This window comes from Lontra canadensis, unplaced genomic scaffold, assembly GCF_010015895.1.
Source record: "Lontra canadensis isolate GAN:19392208 unplaced genomic scaffold, GSC_riverotter_1.0 scaffold66, whole genome shotgun sequence".
Lineage (NCBI taxonomy): Eukaryota > Metazoa > Chordata > Mammalia > Carnivora > Mustelidae > Lontra > Lontra canadensis.
In genome coordinates this window covers 3,517,163-3,537,897 of record NW_022631060.1, presented here as the reverse complement: position 1 = coordinate 3,537,897, position 20,735 = coordinate 3,517,163, and the positions used below count along the sequence as shown (strand labels likewise).

General features: G+C 53.1%; 2 protein-coding genes across 3 annotated transcripts in view; one reads left to right on the top strand and one right to left on the bottom strand.

Moving 5' to 3' along the window:
* Window positions 1–1,048: 1,048 nt before the first annotated feature.
* LGALS12 (galectin 12) lies at window positions 1,049–10,843 on the bottom strand. Of its 2 annotated transcripts, XM_032879299.1 has the most exons (9): window positions 10,332–10,843; window positions 8,552–8,640; window positions 8,212–8,425; window positions 7,269–7,388; window positions 6,716–6,754; window positions 6,072–6,098; window positions 5,456–5,544; window positions 2,040–2,190; window positions 1,049–1,532 (listed from the first exon to the last, which is right to left on the bottom strand). In XM_032879299.1, the coding sequence occupies exons 1-9, from the start codon at window positions 10,404–10,406 to the stop codon at window positions 1,386–1,388; spliced, it is 951 nt and encodes a 316-aa protein (XP_032735190.1). In that variant the 5' UTR covers window positions 10,407–10,843; the 3' UTR covers window positions 1,049–1,385. The 2 variants fall into 2 exon arrangements, with proteins under 2 accessions (XP_032735190.1, XP_032735191.1); XM_032879300.1 differs by lacking the exon at window positions 6,716–6,754.
* Window positions 10,844–14,281: 3,438 nt separating this feature from the next.
* PLAAT5 (phospholipase A and acyltransferase 5) overlaps window positions 14,282–20,735 on the top strand; it is a 14,972-nt gene continuing 8,518 nt past the window's right edge. The window contains exons 1-3 of the mRNA XM_032879907.1: window positions 14,282–14,296; window positions 18,378–18,861; window positions 19,745–19,829. Coding sequence (XP_032735798.1) covers window positions 14,282–14,296; window positions 18,378–18,861; window positions 19,745–19,829 — 584 coding nt within the window. The remainder of the gene's footprint in view (window positions 14,297–18,377; window positions 18,862–19,744; window positions 19,830–20,735) is intronic.

Here is a 20,735-nt window from a genome sequence, read left to right as displayed (position 1 = left end):
TAACCCACTGAGCCACCCAGGCGCCCCTAAGTCTTTATTTATTTAGGTAATCTCTACATCCAATGTGGGGCTCGAACTCATGACTCCAAGATCAAGAGCTGTATGCTCTTCCGAGTGAGCAGCCAGACGCCCCTATGGACTAGGCTTTTTTTTTTTTTTTTTTTTTTTTAAATTGGGTTTATTGAGGTTGCTAAAAAGGAACCAAAATGTGTCACTTAGACAGAGTTCCTAAACTGGGGCTTACTACCCAATTTAATTGCAGTTTGTCTTTTTTTTTTTTTTAAGATTTTTATTACTAATAAAACCACCAGAAGTATATAGCATGCAGTTTCAAACTTCCAAACCACTCTAACAACAACAAAAAAGGTGGGGAGGGTGATAAGGATTTCATCAATCCCCCAGCAAGCAAGGAGGCTGAAAATATGGGAGAAAACTAGCCCAGGAAGTGGAAAACACAAAATAAGACGGTATACATAGATCCCCACATACCAGGAATCACAGCGGGGGAACCGTGGCCAGGCGCGTGGCCAGGCACAGGGCCCTCCTGCTGGAGCTCGTTTCCAGCCTTCCTTCCCCCCGTGGCCCCGTGACCTATTAGTTGTGGAGGAGATGTGAATTTACACAGGGTGTGCCAAGCCTAGGCTGGGGCTTCCGAAAACAGGTGGGCCTTGTCCACATTCCCTAATTATTTTCTCAGTGACCGAAACCTAGGGATGGTGGTAGCCGAGGTTCAGCACCCCAGATAGTGCCGGTGCCCTGGGAATGCGGGCACCGTGGCTGGGACCCTCCTAAAGGTCCACAGGGAGCAGAGCTGCACCACTGACCGGGGACCATTTTCCCCAGAACTATTAGATGAGAAGGGAACACATGTCTCAATGCTTTAAGCCACTGTTGTTGTCGCCTTGGCCTTCTTTTTAAAGATTTTATTTATTTATTTGAGAGACAGAGCTTGAGCAGGGCGGAGGGGGCGGGCAGAGGGAGAGGGAGAGAGAGACTCTCAGGCAGACTCCCTACTGAGTGCAGAGCCTGTCATGGGCTCGATCTCATGACCTTGAGATCCTGACCTGAACTGAAACCAAGAGTTGGATGCTTAACTGACCGAGCCACCCGGGTGCCCCTTAGCCGCTGTACCTTTGAGTGTCCTTGTTAGGCTGCTCCCCCTGCCCCCTGTCTAGAGCCTGCAGGAGGAGAGAGCCAAGTCCCAGGCTCCTGGTGGAGGGGGCCCCGAGTTGGAGGAGCCTTCCCTCTGCTGTGGGACCCAAAGCCCCTGCAGACTCTGGTGGTGGTGACAGGTACACGGTTCAAGGAAGGGTAGAGAGTGGAGCTACACCAAGGGGTGCTGGGCCTGGCCCTCCCCTTCCCTGGTGGGGTCCCTGGCTCACTCCTCAGCAGTGGACGCAGTAGAGCTGGACACTACCACTGACCCGGAGCTCCCGCAGTCGCTCCAGGGTCTGCCGCTGGAGGCTGGTGGCGCCCAGGCCCTGCCCGTTGAGCGCCAGCTTCAGCCCTCCCTCCTGGCATAGGAGCAGCACCTGGAAAAGGACAGGAGGGGTCTACAGGCTTCTGGACAGACTGACCCTCCACTGCCTGCCTGACTCCCCACCCAGCGAGCTCTCCCCTTGGAAGTCACAAAGACTGGAACCGTGGGACATCCGGTTGTGGGAAGTAACAGGCCTGGGTGCCCAGCTTGTCACCAGACTGCTGTGACCTTCCATGAGGATCATCCCAGCCCTGGGCCTCAGTCCCACCATCTGTGCCCACTGCCTTCTCGCGAGTACTGGCTCTCAACCCTGGTAGCACTTTGGAGTCACTGGGGGGTGGGGGCGGTTAAATAACCAGGGTCTGCTCTGATTGATTAAATCCACGTTTTGGGAGTGGGATCGCTGGCGGGTGCATGGAGGGTTGAGAGCCGTGGCCTGGATGTCTGCTTCTCCTGGCAGGCTCTGGCTTCCCAGCGCTAGGACGCACCCCTGTCTCCCCATGGGAATGCTGCTCTGTGCCCTGCCCCGGAGGGACCAGGCCACTTGGCTCCTACTGACCTCGAAGAATCGCTGTGGATAGAAGAGGAAGGGGGCTGAGATCAGCTTCTTGCACCCCCAGCGCGAGATCCAGGCCAGAGTTCTGTCTGCGAAGGAAGCCCGGAGCATCACGGGCACATGAGCGGCCTCATCCCGCAGGCTCAGTGTGAAGCTATGAGAAGGGGAGGGAGAAGGGGCTCCGTGACTCCTCTGAGCCGTGGCTGCCAGACCCTAAGTGCAGGGACGGATGTGGGAGAGGAGCTGAGAGGGGCTGGGAATCCCCACGTTGCCACCCACAGGCTAGAGGACCCTGGGGGAGCAAAAGACCTTGCCTGAGCCTTGTTTCCCCCCTCGAGATGGGGAGAATTGTATTAGTAGTAGCTAACACGTACAGGGTGCTCCATGCTGTGTCGTCTTAAGTGTTTTGCAAATCACGCGGAGGTGTGAGCCGCCTGGGTTCAACCCTGCTCCACTGCTTCCTAGTCCTGGGAGCTTGGGGAGGTCACTTCACGTCCCTGTTCCTCAGTTTCCTGCTCTGTAGTGTGGGGAGAAGGGCACTGTACCTGCCTCACGAGCTCTCCTGTGTAAAGTGCTAGAACAGCACCGGGCATGTAATCAGCACATATCACACCCACTGTGTAACAAATATCACTCTACGGTCCAATCCCTCCTATTGACAGGAACAAAGGAGATAGGGTATGTGAAAGTTATCGAGTGCCTGGCACACAGTAGGTATTTTTATGGAGTCCTCCCGGAAATCCTGTGCCTTGAGGTTCAGCAGCCTGTGTAAGTGACAAGGACAAGAAGTCACATGGCTGGATCTGTCACTAGTAATAGCTGCGAGGCTTTGGCCTGGGCTGGGCACAATGCAGGACTCCAGATCTGGCACCTTTCTGCTGCCTGGCACCTGCCCCTCAAAGGGGAGCCAGATTCCTTTTCATGTCCAGGGAGCTTCCTTTGAAACAACACCTCTGAAGTCACTGGTGGCTGATGCCTCGGTCATCAAGAAGGGGTTGATAATAGCCTGACAGCCGGGAGACCAGGGAGACCAGGAGGCATAGCGTGGAACAGCGAAGCAGGGGGAGGGGATGGAAGCGGAGGGGTGAGGGTGTGGGGGTTGGGGAAGGTGCACCCTGGGTGGGTCTTTCAGGGACTTTCGTTGGATATGTTCTAGGAGGACGCCCCGGACATTTCCAGCTTTGGGAAGGAGCCAGCAAGGGCTCACCACTGGGAAGAAGCTTGGAAAGGCAGGGTTCTGGAGAGTACACCACACAGAGCCTCGAGCCCCCAGCCCCAAGCCCTTCCCATTGGCCTGAGAACTCCTAGAGGCCTCAGTGTCTCCCTGCCTCTCCCATCCCTGTCCTGCAAAGCCCTGGATGGTAACGGACTGTCCTCAGACACCTAGTGAAGTCCTGTAGCAGCTGCAGCCTTGTCCGCCCCCCTCCCCCCCAGTGCTGTGGGGAGGGATGGAGAGGGAAGGACAGATTTTTAATGCAGATGAATTCCGTGCCTTCCAACTCCGACTTCCTCTGTCCAGTTCAAGCCTCAGTCTATTCCAGAAAAAAACAGGAACAGCATTTACTGTGGACTTGCTGAACGCCAGGCACTGCTAAGTCTTCCTGTTGGCGGCCCATGGCCCAAATGGCCTGTAGAAATGTCCTGGCTGGGGGCACCTGGTTGGCTCAGTGGGTTAAAGCCTCTGCCTTCTGCTCAGGTCATGGTCCTGGGACCCTGGGATGGAACCCCGCGTCGGGCTCTCTACTCGGCAGGGAGCCTGCTTCCCTTCCTCTCTCTCTGCCTGCCTCTCTGCCTACTTGTGATCTCTGTCAAATAAATAAATAAAATCTTAAAAAAAAAAAAGTAGCACACCACTTCATAAAATAATAAATTAAAAAAAAAAAAGAAAGAAAGAAAGAAAGAAAGAAAGAAAAGAAATGTCCTGGCTGGTCCACAGTGTTCTTCAACTTCAAGGTCATACCATGTTCCAAAAGTGGGAAAGTTTATATGAAAGATGGGCTCCTGCTTCTTCTTTAAAAATAATCAGAAGGCTGGGCCTGAGTGGCTCTATGGAAAAACTCTTTCCACATTTCCTTCCCAACCCAGGGCTTCGCTCTTTGTCACCCGTCCAGCCCTCGATAAAGAGCAGTTTGATTACTTGCTGCGTCCCTGATACTAGCCATTTGACTTTGAGCTAGGACATGAACTTGATATCATGCCTCCCAGGTTTTTGTGGGGGAGGGTATTCTTTGTAACCCTGGGAACTTTGTCATTTTCCCTGTAGGACTGAGATGATCTCTCTCCTTTTATTCCGATGGGGAAACTCAGGACTCCAGGCTCAGAGGGCTGTCGTGACTTGCCCCAAGACTGCACTGTTCATGGGACCACATGGTCCCATACTGGAACGATTAGGGAGCATCTGTATAGTTGGTGTGTGGCTCCAAGCCAGGACTCCAACCAGGACTCCAACCCTGTTGTGCCTGGCTCTGGAGGTTCACGCTGTCTGGGGCTATGGTGCGCACCTGCTCCAGAATTCACAGGACCGCTCAAGAAAGAGCAGGCAGGGCAAGATTTCACTGAGGTCAGGGACTCCAGAAAACAAAACCGAAACAGAAAGGGAGAAGACAGGGCACTTTCCTTCCCTCCCGCCCCTCCACGGAGATCATTTTGATGACCCCCACATTGGTAGAGCGCTTACTGTGTGCCCGGCCCAATTCTGAGCATGCACGCCAGCCCTGAAGCTGGCACTATTATTACCTCTTCTTACACACGAGGAAACAGGCACAGAAAGGAAAAGTAACTGCCTTGGAGGGGCACACAGGTAGTAAGTGCCTTCAGCGGAAGTGAAACCCCGGGCGATCGGGCCCAGAAAAGTCATGAAATCTAACGTAATTCCAGCTGGAGGGAAGGAGGAAAGGAACAAAAGAAAGAAAAAGAAAGCGAAAGTGTCTTTGGAGTGCGTAGGTTTCGGGAGTGGAGCAGGAGCGCCCCCTGTTGGAAAGATTAGGCAGCACCCGTGAAGCTGGTGTATGGCTCCAAGCTCCCACTGCCAGGCACCAGGCCCTCTCTCTGGGGCTGCCCGGCCATGTTTCCCAAACCCTGTGCCGTGTCACCCTCAGAGGCTGAATTCTCTATCTGGGTCTCAGCGTGAGCCCTTAAAGGACCTTTCGAGAGGCCCCAGCTGGCACCTGCGATGAGAGGCTGGTTGGCCTGAACAGATGGACAGGCAGGGAGGGTTCTTCCAGAATTGGGGCTGTAGGGGCCGTAGGGGCAACCTGAGCACTGGGCACCGTCCAGTGCTCAGTGGTTGGGACTAAGCACTGAGCACACTCGCAGCCACAAGCTTCACGACGGGGCAGGGGTGTTAGAGATGGAAGAGGGGACGCTTGTGGAGCTCATCGATTCGGAGAATTTTCCCTCCCTTCCATGTGGATACGTACTCCTTGGGCTCCGGCAAGACCAGCCCCCGCAGCATGATGACCTGTCCGGGCCAGAGACCCCGGGGAAGGGCACGCGAGCAGGGCACCTCCTGTAGGGAGATGGGAGATGACTGAGAAGGGAGGCACGCAGGGGTCTGGGGAGAGCTGCTGCCCCCAGGGGAGCCCTGCGGAAGGTGTCTGTCTCTAGGCATGTGGCCAGGAGGACACTCAACTATCCTCATTTATCAAACATCTACCGCAGGCCTCGGCTCTCCCTGGCCTTTCAGGGCTGAGTTCCGTGGTTGCCCCCTCTTCCCGGGGGCCATGAGCCACAATATGTCCCCCACTGGTGCATCCTAGACAGTCATGGCCTGTTCGTTGGTCTGTCTCTCCAGCAGCCTGTGAGCCACTGGAGGGCTGGGACTGGCTGGTCCCTCTGTTCTGGAGCCTGGCACCGGGCCTAGCACAGAAGAATCTCAGATAATGGTATGCAGAAAAAATGGAGAAAAGGGAAAACAAAGCTGGAGGTTTCTATAAAGGAAGGGGGAACCTTGATGCTGGGGGCATTTCCCACTGGGGGGGGGTGCTTCCGCAGGACGACACCTCCACAAGGTGACCCAGGAGGGAGGTCACTCACCAGGCTACGGCTCTTCAGCAGGAAAGGCTGTCGAGGGGAGAAAGAAAGAGAAAGGAGACATGGAAACCATGCAGAGTTTGCTCAGCTAAAGAGAGCTTCTCAATATTATTATGAAGAATTGGGTGTATCTGGGGTTTGTCTCTTAAAAACAACACAGGTAAACGATGAGAGCGCAGAGGGGGGCCCTCTTGGATTCAGATGGACACTGGGTCTGGAAGAATGTGTTAGACCTGCACAGAGGGTCCTGTCATTCACTTATTGTGTGGCCTTGGACCTCATCTCCCCCTCTGTCCTGCAGGCCGACCCCAGCTCCCTCGCCTGGTGGATGCAACGGAAAGTTCCAACTTGGCGGGATCTTCTGATAGGAGCCCTGGGGCTCTGCCCACTGTGCACAGCCAGCCCACCCCATCCATCATCTCAAGCAGACCCCGGCTTGGGCTGGGAGAGGGAAATCCAGGCTTATGGGCAATGAGGGGGGCGACCAGTATTCATGGCAACTGCCCAGTGAAGGAAGGGGCAGCTGGCTTTTGTCAAATTGGGCAAGTCCAGTGAGTAGCAGGTCAAGCCAGGGGATCTGGGAACACTGGTGGCTCAGCTAGTGTGGCTGAACCATGAGGGCCAGCCCTTGCTCCCCAGAAACTCACGTATCCAACTGGGTACTCGCTGCCGCCCTCCGCAAATGGCTGTTAGGGAAGAGGAGACGCAACACGTGGGATTCAGGCCCGCCGAGCTCTGCAAGTCATTTGAGGGGCTCCCGCCTATCCTGAGGATGCCCTGGGGTGGGTAGAGGCTGGCTTTGGTGGGTCCTCACTCTCCCTGCAGGCCTTGTTGGGGGTTCTCAAATCTGGCACTTGCCCATGCTGATTCCTAGGCCCCACCTCAGACTTAGGGAGTTGGCATGTCTGATGGCGGGTCCTAGAAATCTGCATTTTCCATAAGCTCCTCAGGGGCGAAGGACAGAGCTACTGATGCTTGGGTCCCCTGGCTCCAAGTGTCCAAGCAGATCACCTCCTGGCCATTGCTCTCGGGTCCCCTTCTGTGGATACCTTCTCAACCCCGCTCGAATCCCACACCTTGATGGATCCCCTCTACCATGGTTGTAATGGGTGTGACAGGGCCTGCCTGGGGCAGCAGGGGCTCCCGGTCCCACCCAGACACCAGGGGGAGGCAGGAGCCGTCGCCACTCAGGGAACTCACGCTGATGTTCAGGAATCCAATAGCCTCCACCAGGATGTCACCAAATATGCCCAGGGTGTCTACACGGGACAGCGGGAGCCGGTAGCGGTAGTGGAGAAAGTGTTGTCCATTCACACTCACCTGGAGAGACAGACAGACAGACAGACAGCTCAGCAGCACCTAGTGTGCACTGAATCTGCCTGGCCTCATGGGGCGCTCTTACCTGGACCGTCCCTCGTTTAACTTCACACCCACTCTGGGAGACAGGCACGTTTGGCAGACGAGGTGCCCCAAGCTTCTGTGACCTTCCCAAGGTTGCACAGCTGGCCTCGGAACCAAGGCCCTTTTGATTGTCCCTCTGCCCCGAAATAGCACTTCCCTAGGCCATCCCTCAGCAGCAGCAGAAGCCCCAGCCCCAGGTGAGGAAATGGGGGTTCAGGAGGCCAGATGACTTCTCCCCCACAGGGGCCTCCCTCTGCTGCTGGCTCCCATCAGTTCCCCTTTCCCCCAGAGAGGTCAAGGTCCTGCCATCTTTCTGGCAGGAGTTCCCATCCATGGAGAAAGCCTTGAAGGGGAGTTCTCGCTCCCTGCGCCCTGCCCCCTCTGCCGTCATGAGATGGGCAGGGTGTGAGTTACCCACCTCGTGAGGCTCTAACCAGTGGATATTGAGGGGCTAGAACAGAGCCCATCACATTGCAGGCTCTTAAAGAACTTGCTAGGACTATGGCTCTGGTGCCCTCCCCAGGGCCAGGGCCAGGCACGAGAGAGCTTTCTTGCCGCCATGGATCCCAGGCCACGTGGGCCCAGGGCAGCTTGGAGCGAGGCTCAGCGGCTGCTCAGTCCGCTCAGGTCTTAATCCCTCCCGGGGATGCTCCTCCTCACAGTGACGTGGAGAATTCGGTGGAAGGAAGGAGGAGGAGAAGGATGAAGGTTCTAGACGCCAAAGCCCATCCCTTCCCCTCACCTTCATTTCCTCGTTTCCAAAGAGAAAGAGGAGGCGGAAAGGGGCTCCTCTCTGCAGGGGCACGCGGGGCCACCGGGCCTCGGCCTCCCAGCACCCCGAGTGCAAGGTGTTGCAGATGACGTGGGGCTTGGTGGTGTGGAAGCGAGGGTTGAAGTGGATGGCGATATCCGGCCGGGGGTGCACGCTGCAGCCGCACTGGAAGTCTACCTGGAACCTGGGGAGAGCTGCTCTTGAAGGGGCACCCCTGGTCAGAAACCCCGAGACCCCGAAGGCAGAGAGGAGCCTCCAGCTCGATGCCTCTGGGGCTGAGCTCCAGCAGCCCCGGAGAGCACCCCCTTACCTGCGTGCCTCTAGAGGGACCACTCCCTGTAGCATGACCATCTTGCCCGCACGCAGGCCACCGAAAATTGTCACCACATAAGGAACCACCTGAGCAAAGGGGGAAAGCTTGCCATATGGAGCTGGGGAATGGGTCTTAAGAGGGATCCCCACATCAGGTGGGCAGAGGGTGGGGGAGAGAAGAACAAGAAAACTCCATTCTCCTGCCCCCAACAGAAAATGTCCTTATGGGGGGAAAATTAAGGTTCTCTTCCACCTTTTCCCCTTTCCTAGACCCTGACATGTCAAAGCCACGTTGCCCTGGGGAAGCCAAGTTCAGCTCCATCGCCCCCTTGAAGCACCAGCCCTGCCCCTCTTCCCAGCTCCCTGGGCACAGAAGGGTCCTCAGTGAGACTTGCCCTGACCTCCAGCACCCGGCATTGAGGTCCTGAGGCTGTTTATTGGCTCAAGCCCAGGAACTTGGGGGCAGGAGAGACGGGCAGCAGGCAGAAGGCTGGACAAGTTGGGACCCTGATATGGATGCCAGGAGAGATACCCAACAACCACCCAGCCTACCTTCCCAGGCTCACCTCTCCCCACACAGAAGCTATGCAGAATTCCTAAAACACAACACACACGTTTACAACTCCCTGCTTCTTCAGAGCCACTTCCTCTGCTCTCCCTTGGCCCTGTGAGATCAAACTTGACTTTCGAGGTTCTCTGACACCTTCTCTAAGCACTGCCCACTATGGTGACTGAGTTTTTCCTTCCGTCCCCTGTGTTCCTGGAATGCTTCACTCTATGGCCAGCTTGGCCATTGGTGGGCTTACAGGGAAAGCAGGGGGCTGGATTTTCTGCTGGAGGCTCAGGCTAGCTGGAGCTGAAGCCCTGTTTTTCCCTTCTGTGCTCAGGGCCGCGCCTGGCACAGTGTGTGGGCTGTGAATATGTGTTTGCAGAATGAATGGGAACACGTCCCAGGTACACATCAGCACAACCAAGACTGGCTTTCACGTGTTCTCCGAACCACCTAGAAGGACCTGAGCCCCAACAGTGCTGCCCTCCAGGTAGGAGCTCGCAGCCTGCAGAGCAAGGAGGGAGCTTGTAACCTGGGGAGCTGCTTCACCCCGTTACTCAGGCATCCGGGGAGGTGCTGGAGCTCCCGGCTGGCTGTCGGAGGGCCCAAGGCTTAGCCAGGCTCAGTCCTGCCGTCCCTCCCACTTCCCAGGCTCCAGGCCTGGGCTGTAGTAATTACCGAGCTGCCGCAGCTCTCCCAGGGGGAGAAGGCCAAGTCAAGAGAAAGTGATAATTAGGGTTATTAATGGGAGGAAGGAGTGTGCTGGGCGTTCAGCCTTCTGTAAAGCAAAACCAGACTTCAGCAAATCCATGTGGGCACTGAGCAGGAGGAGGACATGAGGGGTCCCCTACACCCATCCTTGAGTTGGAGGTTCCAACATGACTCTCTTCCAGGCTGGAGATGAGACCACCCTAGGTACTCAGTGCCCCAAGAGCCCCAGATCCTCCTAGCCTGGCCCCCTTCACATGATAGGAGTACAGCCCTGACTCCAGGCTCTATTCCTTTTAAAATGAAAGGACCTGGTGAGCCCCATCATTCGCACCCAAGTGGGAATTAGCTGGTCGGCCACTTCGCTAAGCTCAGGAGGGCCTTCCAGAGTCTATGAGCAGGTGCTGAGAGGATGGCCCAAAACCGAAGGCCTCTCCACCCACAGCCTGGGAGTCTGGGTCCAGCTGGAGTCGGGGGGAGCCCTGGGACCTGGAGATTCCAGACCAGAGTGGCTGCTCACCGGGTGGAAGATGGGCGGCTGCAGGATGAAAGGGTCAGGAAGTGGGTCCAGTTTTTCTCCAGGTGACATGGGCATGGAGCACGTCCAACTCGGCCTGCAGATCCAGATTCCAGGAGCCCTGGCCCTGCCCCCACTGGCCGGACTTGCCTTTCCCAGCCAGGATCTGAGGTGCCAGGGCAACTCCCTTAGCGGTTAGCCTCAGCGGTTAACCCAGGCCGTTAGCCTGGGTCCAGCAGGGTCCCGGTGCCCCTTGCAGCAGGCCTGAGAGGGCAGCACTGGGCAGTGGTCCACCCCTGGTGCACACCCCAGATCCAGTCCCGCCAGCTGGATTGGGGCTGTCAGCAGAAATCCGAGTCCAGGAGCAAGAAGCTTGAACTAAGCAGCTAACTAACCAGCCCCCTGCCCCCACTTGCACTGGGCTCTGAAGCGCCGAGCTGTTGCAAAGGGAGGGCAGAGGCAGGCTCTCTTCCGGCCTGCTGTTTGTGGTTCCCCGGCCTCCCCTCGGAGCCCTCCCCAGTTGGAGGTCCGTGAGTGGCACATGTGGGCAGGTCCCAGGACAAGCCCCGCCCCAGCTTCTTGGACTTGGCTGAGCGGCTTTGCATGCCCGACTCCCCTCCCGGCTGAGGTTCCCCTGCCCTTTCCCCCATTTTTCCCCTTTTGCATGATTTATAATCCCCTGGGGCTCCATTTCAGCTTTAGCTACAAATGCCAGGGCCCAGCTGTGGTCAGAAAGGAGGTGGAGGATGGTGAGAAAGGGGCAGGAGGAGAGGAGCGCCCCCTGGAGGCTCAGAAGAGGCAGTGAGATGCAGTGGGCAGAATGTTCACACCCAAGGAGACCCAGGCTCTAGCTCAGCCTCTGCTTAACGTGCGCGTGCTGTGTGCCCTGGGCCAAGTCCCTTGCCCTCTCTGTGACTCCCTTTGCTCATCTGTGTATTGAGAGGGTGACTTCTGAAGAGTGTCTCCACCGGAGGTCTGTGTCTGGGGGCCTGGGGGTGGACCCAGCTGTCTGCCTTTTCATTGAGATCCCCCAGTCTTTGGACTGGAGTCACTCCAGTTTTGGTTCGAATTCCACTAAAGCCTTTCCTTTAAAAGGCGGCACAACCCCTCCACTTTATCCCGATTTGGGAGGTCCCAGGATCTGAGCCCCCTGTGGGACTTGGCAGCAGGGGATTTCTGGCGGCTGCCCAGGCTGGGCAGAGGCTCCAGGGCCTGGGGAGCTGAGGGAAGAAGAAAGCTGCTCTGATGGCCGAGCAGGTGCAGGGGCGGTTCTGGGGAAACGCAGCGGAGCCCGAGCTCCTCAAGTGTGGCATCAGCGTGGCCTGGAAGCTAGTTAGAAATGTGTCCTTCCAGGCCCCACCCCAGACCTATGGAAGGGGAATCTCTCTGGTGGCGAGGGCCTGGGATTTTCACGTGCTCCCCGGGTGATTCTGATGCATGTGGGTGTTGGAGAAGCCCTCACTGACTGGGGCCTTAACCGGCAGGGCCTGGGGTGCGGAACCAGGAAGTTTGCTCGGATCTTGCTGGGTAAGAGGAGCTGGACTACAGGAGGTTCTTGTATGGGGAAATTCGATCAGAGGTGTATTTAGACAGAATGATCCGGATGCACACCGTGGAGGAGAAACCGAGGTGGAGAATCCTGTTGGGCAAGCCAGGGGGCCCTGCCACTGGGAGGCAGGCCTGGGTCCTGTTCCCAGCCTCACAGCGCCCATCTTTCAGCCTGAAGCAAAGTGCCCTCCCCCACCCTCCTAGCAGGCCTCAGTCCCCCTTTGAATTGAGGAAGGAGGATGGCATAGCAAAATAGCATAAACTGGGCTGCTTAAACACAGATGTTCATTTTCTCATGGTTCTGGAAGCTAGAAGCCCAAGATCAAGGTGTCCGCAAGGATTTTTTTTCCCACTGAGCCTTGTGGAGGGTTGCCCCTTGATCTGTGTGTGTCCTAATCTCTTATAAGTAGACAAATCATCTGGAATTCTACCCATATGAACTCATTTTACCTTAATTACCCTTTTAAAAAGGGCCTTATGTCCAAATAGAGTCTCATTCTATTTCCTGGGGGTGAGGACTTCAATATCTGATTTTGGGGGGCAGAGCACAATTCAGAGGAATGGTTGTAGCTGGTCTCCCCCTGGAGCGCCAGGACCGTTGCAGGGGTCGGGAGTGGGGGCTGATGAGGGCCCGCAGCAGAAGGAAGAAGGTGGTGAATTTCCTTTCTCCTTTCCTTGGGTTTTGACAGCTGCGAGGGACCAGGCTGGGCTTAAGCATGACTCCAGAGCTTGTGGAACATGCGAGGCTACAGAGTGAGAGAGGGCCTTCGTGTCTCTGGGTCTGTCCAGGAGTGGGAGAGGGAAAATCCTTTTTCTTGAGCCAGAGGGAGGGGAACTTTGGGAGAGGGGAAAGGCCTGATGATGACCCTGAGGCTGATGGGAGGGGGCAGGGATTTCCCTGCCCCAGGCTGGTGCCCCCACTCCACCCCAGCTCCCTAGACCTGGGCTTGTCCCTCTGAGCCCTTATCATAACTGGTCATTATATATCAAAGAATTGTCTAATGTTTGTCTCCCCCTCCCCCTATTTCCCAGCTATAAATTCCATGAGGGCAAATTTACACTTTGACCCTCAGCGCCAAGCAAGCCTGACACCAAGCAAGTGCTCAAATGTATTTAAAGAATGAATGACTGACCACCCGGGGCTGTGGTTTCGGGCTCCTATCCGACCACCAGCACCTTCTGTCTCTCCCCAGCAGCCGTGGAGTCCTAGCGCAAGCCCACACGAGGTGGCTGCTCTTCTCACGGGCTGCAGATCATCATCGAGGCAAATTTATCTATTTGTCTATGAGGAACCAGTTAGTAACCAGGGAATCATAATCGGGGACCTCAGGGTGCCCTTTTCTCCCCCATTCTTTGATCTAGCAACTTCTTCCCCTATCCCTGCTCTTGCATGGGTATAACTCTGGGCCTGGGGAGAAACTGATGTCCAGATTCACCTACTTTGGTCTACATCTTAGCCTTTGTCTCTCTGGCTCCCCTCCAGGTCCCTGGAGAGTCTCAACAGATCCTCCTTCTCTCGGGACCAGTTCTGCATCATCCTGGAACAGACGGTAGGATAATGAGTAGAAATCCTGGGCAGGAAGGATCGACAGAACTCGATAGCTGGCTGGTAAGAAACATAAGGAAAAGAGACCAAAAAGAAAAGAAAAAGAATAGCCTCCAACATCTTGAACCAAAGGATTGGGAAGAGTCTGGTGAACTAATGGAAAAACAGAGAAGCTACGGGTTCAATCTGGAAGGTGGGGAGATGGCTAATTCCAGGTAGGACCATTTTGGGGGAGGGGGAAGGTGCAGGAAATGGCCTGGACAGGAGATGTTCAGTCCCTGAACATTTGTTTGTTTATATGTTTCTAGGAATTTACCCCTGTCTTTCAGATTGCCCAATTTGTTGGCCTATAATTGTTCATAATATTCTCTTATGATTGTTTGTATTTTAGTCAGCATCTGTTGAAGGAATGGAGGTGCTATTGCCTGGAAGCTTTTTAATACACTCTGGAGAAGACAGTTTCAACTTATTTGGGTGCTGCTCTGCCCTGTGAAAGAGTGTTTGCTTCTGCGGCCATTTTGCGCAACAAGGTGCTGTGGTCGTTACAGGGAGGGGCAATGACTCTTGCTCTCAAGGAGCTTCGACTTGAAGAGCGATGACATACACCTGGAGGAGAAAACCAATAGGACAAAGCCAGCCACTTTTTATTCATCTCCCACCCGCACAGAGGTCGAACCATCTGGATGGGAGTGTTGTAAAATGGGAAGAACAAACACCCCCCATAACTTCAGTAGGCTAACACAACACTTTTCATTCCTTTGATGTTTATCCTATGAACAGTCTTCCCTCCCCCATGGAACGTAAGTTTGGGGAAGAATCTCAACCAAAAACTTGATGTAGCCTGATTTTTTCCTCGCCCATGGCTCTTGACCATGTAGGTTGACTCTCTCTTTCCTGCTGGGTTCCTGTCACTTTCCAATCATTTTCGGTTACTGAAACCCAATATAGTAATAATCTATGTTGGTGCCACCGCGGAAAGAAACAGAAGCAGACGTATTTACTTCCTGATGGAAGGGTGTGTGGGGTCTCATCTGGGCACCATGAGAGCCAGGAGAGATATATGGTAGGAGTTCCCAAGGACTATGTTTTAGGAAGAAGAGAGATGACATCAGAGGGAAGGTTTGCAATGCAAGAAGGAGGGATGAGGAGTGGTAGTGGCCAACTGGCAAATCTAAACGAATGTCTGTGTGATATATGAATGGTAATTACGTGAATTCAGGCTAAAAAAAAGGGCAAAACTAAAATAACATGGGAGAGGAAGACAGAGGTGGATGTTCTGACATCCTTGCATTGTTGCAGAGGGGTGTTTAAGATATTAATTTTGGACTTTAAGCATGCATGTTAAAATTTCAAGGGCAATAAATGAAAGGATACCGGGTAAACTTCCCAATGAGTAGAGGGAAAAACACAATATACTGAAGATCAGATCTTTATGAAGAATAATATAAAACTTCATTGGGGGCGCCTGGGTGGCTCAGTTGGTTGGGCAACTGCCTTCAGCTCAGGTCATGATCCAGGAGTCCCGGGATCGAGTCCCACGTCGGGCTCCCAGCTCCACGGAGAGTCTGCTTCTCTCTCTGAACTTCTCCCCTCTCATGCTCTCTCTCTCTCAAATGGATAAATGAAATCTTTACAAAAAAACACTTCATTGGAAAGACAACTATCATATGATCTCCCTGATATGAGGAAGTCGAGAAGCAACATGGGGGGTTTGGGGAGTAGGAAAAGAATAAATGGAACAAGATGGGATTGGGAGGGAGACAAACCATAAGAGACTCTTAATGTCACAAAATAAACTGAGGGTGACCGGGGAGGGGGGGTCGGGAGAGGGTGGTGGGGTTATGGACATTGGGGAGGGTAGGTGCTATGGTGAGTGCTGTGAAGTGTGTAAATCTGGTGATTCACAGACCTATACCCCTGAGGCTAATAATACATTATATGTTTATAAAAAAATTAAAAAAAATTATAAAAAAATAGTTCATTGGAAGATGTTAAAGAAGACCTCACAAACAGGGATACTATGTAATTGATTGGAAGACTCCATTTTGTAAAGATCGAAATTGCCAAATTGACATACGGATTCAAGGTAATTTCAATCAAGATGCCAACAGAGTATTTTTTTAAAAGACTTTTATTTGTTTATTTGACAGAGAGAGAGAGAGATCACAAGTAGGCAGAGAGGCAGGCGGGCGGGGGAGAAACAGGCTCCCTGCTGAGGAGAGAGCCGGATGTGGGGCTCGAACCCAGGACCCTGAGACCATGACCTGAGCCGAAGGCAGAGGCTTAACCCACTGAGTCACCAGGCACCCCTCAACAGAGTATTTTGAGCAATTTAGCAAGCTATCTTTATGTAAGGGCAAAAGCCCAAGAATAGTTAAGAAACTCCTGTGAAAGAATAAAGGGCGGGGGGGGGAGTCTCCAGAATTCCATATATCGAGACTTATTATAAAGATTTAGTAATTATGATCACCTGATAGGAGTGCGAGGACAGACACATTTACCAGTGGAGTAGAATACACCAACGATATTCTTGCTTGTTTTCTAAAGTCTGACACATAGCACAGGTGGTCTTGCTCATTCCTGGGGGAAGAAGAAACTACGAATAAGCCAGGTTGAGCTAAATTGTACGGGGATTATTCATATGGGGAAAAATCAAGTCCACGTAGATTAAATGAAAAAAGACAATTTTTAAATTTAAAACTTTAAAATTTAAAACTTTTACAAGAAAATGTAGAAGAATATTTTTCTGACTTCAGAGCGAGAAAGAACTTCATGGCAAGATGCAGAGTGCTAACCACAAAAGAGAGGACTGATAAACTCTACCGCATTAAAGTTAAAAACTTCTCTTTAACTGGAGACTCCATAAAGAAAGTGAAGACAAGCCATCACCTGGAAGAAAATATGTGTAAACAAATAAAACTGACGACTCCAGAGAAAATTGGGCAAAAGACATGAAAAGGCACTTTTTACAAGAGGAAATCTAAATGGCTGATTATATATATATATACATACATATATGTATATATAGACACACACACACACACACACGCACACGTTTCAATCTTAGTGATCAGTGAAAAGCAAATAAAAACTTCCTGTAAGACTTCTTAGTAAAATAGTATTTTATATCCATTTACCTGGAAAAAGCAAATATGACAGTACTAAATGTTGGTGAAGATGTAAATCCACAGGAATTCTTTTTAATTTTTTAATTTTTTAAATTTATTTATTTGACAGACAGAGATCACAAGTAGGCAGAGAGGCAGGCAGAGAGAGAGGAGGAAGCAGGCTCCCTGCCACGCAGAGAGCCCGATGTGGGGCTCAATCCCAGGACCCTGGATCATGATCTGAGCTGAAGGCAGAGGCTTTAACCCACTGAGCCACCCAGGCACCCCAGTCCACAGGAATTCTTACTCGCTGCTGGTAGAAGTTAAATTGGCGCCATCACTTGGAGAAATGTTTTAATATTTTGTCGTAAAGTTGAATCTTTGCATACCTTCCCAGGTACTAAATTCTGTAGAATCTCCTGCATGAATCGTCAGGGCACAATTTGGGTTCTTTTCAATAATTTCTAATTCCAAATTCAGAAGTAACCATGTGGCTTTGGCACCAGATGGATAAATTGTGGTACATTCACAGAATGGAAGAGAGAGATCACAAGTAGGCAGAGAGGCAGGCGGGTGGGTGGGAAGCAGGCTCAGATGGCACCAGATGGATAAATTGTGGTACATTCACAGAATGGACTGTTTTCCAGCAGGGAAAATGACTTACAGATTTATACAGTAAGATGTAGTAGGTATTATGGAAACAGCTTCGAAAGAAGCAAGTTGGGGAACATACAGCATACCATTTCTACAAAGCTTCCAGTACACAGAAGGAAAGGATGGATGAGAAGTACAAAGAAGGGGTTTTACAAAGCTGCTTTTTTTTTTTTTAAGATTTTATTTATTTATTTGACAGAGAGAGATCACAAGTAGATGGAGAGGCAGGCAGAGAGAGAGAGAGAGAGAGAGAGGGAAGCAGGCTCCCTGCTGAGCAGAGAGCCCGATGCGGGACTTGATCCCAGGACCCTGAGATTATGACCTTAGCCGAAGGCAGCGGCTTAACCCACTGAGCCACCCAGGTGCCCTACAAAGCTGCTTTTAAAAAAGGCAAGGGCACAAGAGCGCCTGGGTGGTTCAGTCGGTTAAGGGTTGCCTTCAGTTCAGGTCATGATCCCAGCATGGAGCCTGGGGAAGGGCTCCCCACTCAGCCTGGAGTCTGCTGTTTCCTCTCCCTTTGCCTCTGCCTCGGCTTGTGCTCGCTCGCTCTCAGATAAACAAAATCTTTAGGAAAAAAGAGCAAGGGCATAATAGACACAAGAGTCAGGAGAGGTTACCTCTGGCAGAGGGAGGCAGGGAGATGGGACAAGGGACGAACGCAGGGGTGGGAGCATCTGTGCTAGGTATGTTCCCGTTCTTAAGTAGACTGGTGCATCCATGGAGAGTAATTTTATTCCGTTTCACAACTACAAGTATTCCACGTTTTCTTTTCTTTTCTTTTCTTTTCTTTTCTTTTCTTTTCTTTTCTTTTCTTTCTTTCTCTCTTCTTCTTCTTCTTCTTCTTCTTCTTCTTCTTCTTCTTCTTCTTCTTCTTCTTCTCCTCTTCCTCTTCCTCTTCCTCTTCCTCTTCCTCTTCCTCTTCTTCTTCTTCTTCTTCTTTTTTTAAGTAAGCTCAGCGCCCAGCGTGGAGCCATCCTTGGTCTAGAACTCACCACCCTGATATCAAGACCTGAGCCATTATCGGGAGTCCCACGCCTAACCGACTGAGGCACCCAGGGCCCCTCCCTGTGTTCTTTTGTACATATTACGTATGATATATAATTAGTTACAAAATATATAATTTAAATTATATAAATAATTCAAATAAAAACTGTGACTCCCTCAAGATCTTCACTCCTGAGCGTGCCGCCCCAGGCCCGCCTAAGGTGGCATCACTGCGTTTGTCGCTCCTCCGTCCGCTTCTGCAGCCGCGTCGGATGGCACCTCCGGCCTCCGTGCCCCCTGTTTGCGCGGCCTTCCACCCAACCCACGGCACCCCCTGTGACCTCCGCCGCCGCTTTCCTCGTCTTTCCTGGGCCTCTAAGCGCCCCCCGCAACCCCGAGCGCCCTCTCCGTTTCCCCCGCTGTGCGCACGGCGCCCGCGCGCCCCCGCCGTTTGCTGCGCGCCCCGGCTTCGCGGCCAGGGCCCCCCCCCCACGCCCTCCGCAGGTCCTCACCGCGCCGCGCCAGCGCCCTCCACCCCGCCGGCTCCGCCAGCCCGGCGCAGAGCCGACGGGGTCCCAGCCGGTGCGGAGCCGCAGCAGCGGGATGGGCCTGGGCCCCGCCGCCCGCGGGGAGAGAAGGCGTCGCCTCTCTCGCTTCCCCCGGCCCCGCCCCGGCCCCGTCCCGCGAGCCGCAGGTACGCTGCTTGAGGACCTGCCACCAGCCCCCGGAGGGTCCGCTGTGCTCTGGTCGGCCGGGCCGCAGGAACCCTGCTCCTCCATCGGACCCCAGAAAAGGCACCAGAGATGCCTTCAAGGCTCCTCCTAGCTAAGTGTTGGCGGTGCGAAATGCCCGTTAACCGGAATGAGCGCTTACTTGGAATGATCTGTCGTTGGTAATTCAACCAAAGCGAGCCAGGCGTCCAGCGCCTCCCTCGGGTGTCCCCCCTCTGACTCTGTTCGGGATAGAGCTGGAAGTAGAGTTGGCAGCTCCAGAACAGCTGACAATGGCTCTAGGACTCGAGGGCCGCTGAAGCTTCTGCTGTCAGGTTTAGCCCCCGCCCCCATGTCGGGGATCTCACTTCATCCCCTCCCCGAGCTTATCCCTGGGAGTTCCAAAGTCTCTTCTTTCCAGGGGAACTGAGACCTCTGCAGCACCCAGTCTCACAATCCACTCACTTCCTCACCCCAAAACTGAGGGCTGACCGGGCCAGGCATGGTTCTCGACTGGAGCTCTGAGCCCACCTTCACAGAGATGTCAAGGTGCTCGCTCCAACAATCCTTTCATAGATTTTGTTCCCTGTAGGAGGCAGTTATGGTTTGTTTTTCATTTATTTTTTAAGGATTTTATTTGTTTATTAGAGAGAGAGAGAGTGGGAGAGCGTGAAAACACAAGTAGGGGGAGTGGCAGAGGGAGGGGGAGAAGCAGGCTCCCTGTTGAGCTGGGAGCCTAATGTGGGGCTCCATCCCAGGACCCCGGGATCATGACCGGGTCTGAAGGCAGACGCTTAACGGACTGAGCCACCCAGATGTCCAGGCAGTTGTGGTTTAAATAGCATCCTCCTCCCCACCCCCTATCAGAAGAATCATCTCAAGCGTTGGTCCAGCTCTCGCCCAAGGAGCCACAGCAGGGAACCTCAGAGCTGAGCAGAAGCAGCCAGGAGGGGTAAGAGTCTCTGTGTGGAAGGACTAGGTCTTCCGGTGGGGAAGACTTTGGAGAACCGACTTTGATGGCAATCCTATAAAGCAAATCCCGAGCTGGTTTCCATAGGAACCAGCCTACTTGCCCCCTAACCAGCGAAGGGAGGGCTGCTGTGCACCGGATAATAGATGACCACCAGGCCTGGGACCCGCTGGCAGGACCTGCTTGGCAGTAGTTTCTAGCCACAAGGCCTCCAGAACCCTGAGAACTGCAGTTTACCGCATGGCCACATGGTCTCACTAATGAATTATGTGATCTTGCAAATTTCCTCAGTTCACTTTCATTAAAAACACAGTTTGCTTCAATTTGCAAGGACCTGGATGGAACTAGGGAGTATTATGCTAAGTGAAATAAGTCAATCAGAGAAAGATGATTATCATATGATCTCTCTGATATGAGGAATTTGAGAGCCGGGGGTGGGGGTTGTGAGAGTTAGGGAGGGAAAAAAATGAAACAAGATGAGACTGGGGAGGGAGATAAACCATAAGAGATTCTTAATCTCAGGAAACATAATGAGGTTTGCTGGGGGGTGGGGTTGGAGCCGGGAGGGATAGGGTGGCTGGGTTGTGGATGTTGGGGAGGGTATGTGCTATGGTGAGTGCTGTGAATTGTGTTAAGCCTGGTGATTCACAGACCTGTAGCCCTGGGGCAAATAATACATTATATGTTAATACTAATAATAAAAAAAGCATGGTTTGCTTCTTTTTGAAATTGTGAGGGTCTGAATGTTCCCCAAAGAGCTATACTCCATCCCCATACACTATACTTTGGAGAAGAGGTAAAGTGTGGGGGAAAGGCAAATAAAATGCCATTTTTTGGTTGGTAATGTACCAGATGTGTATATATTATGCTCTTTCTCTCTCTCTCTCT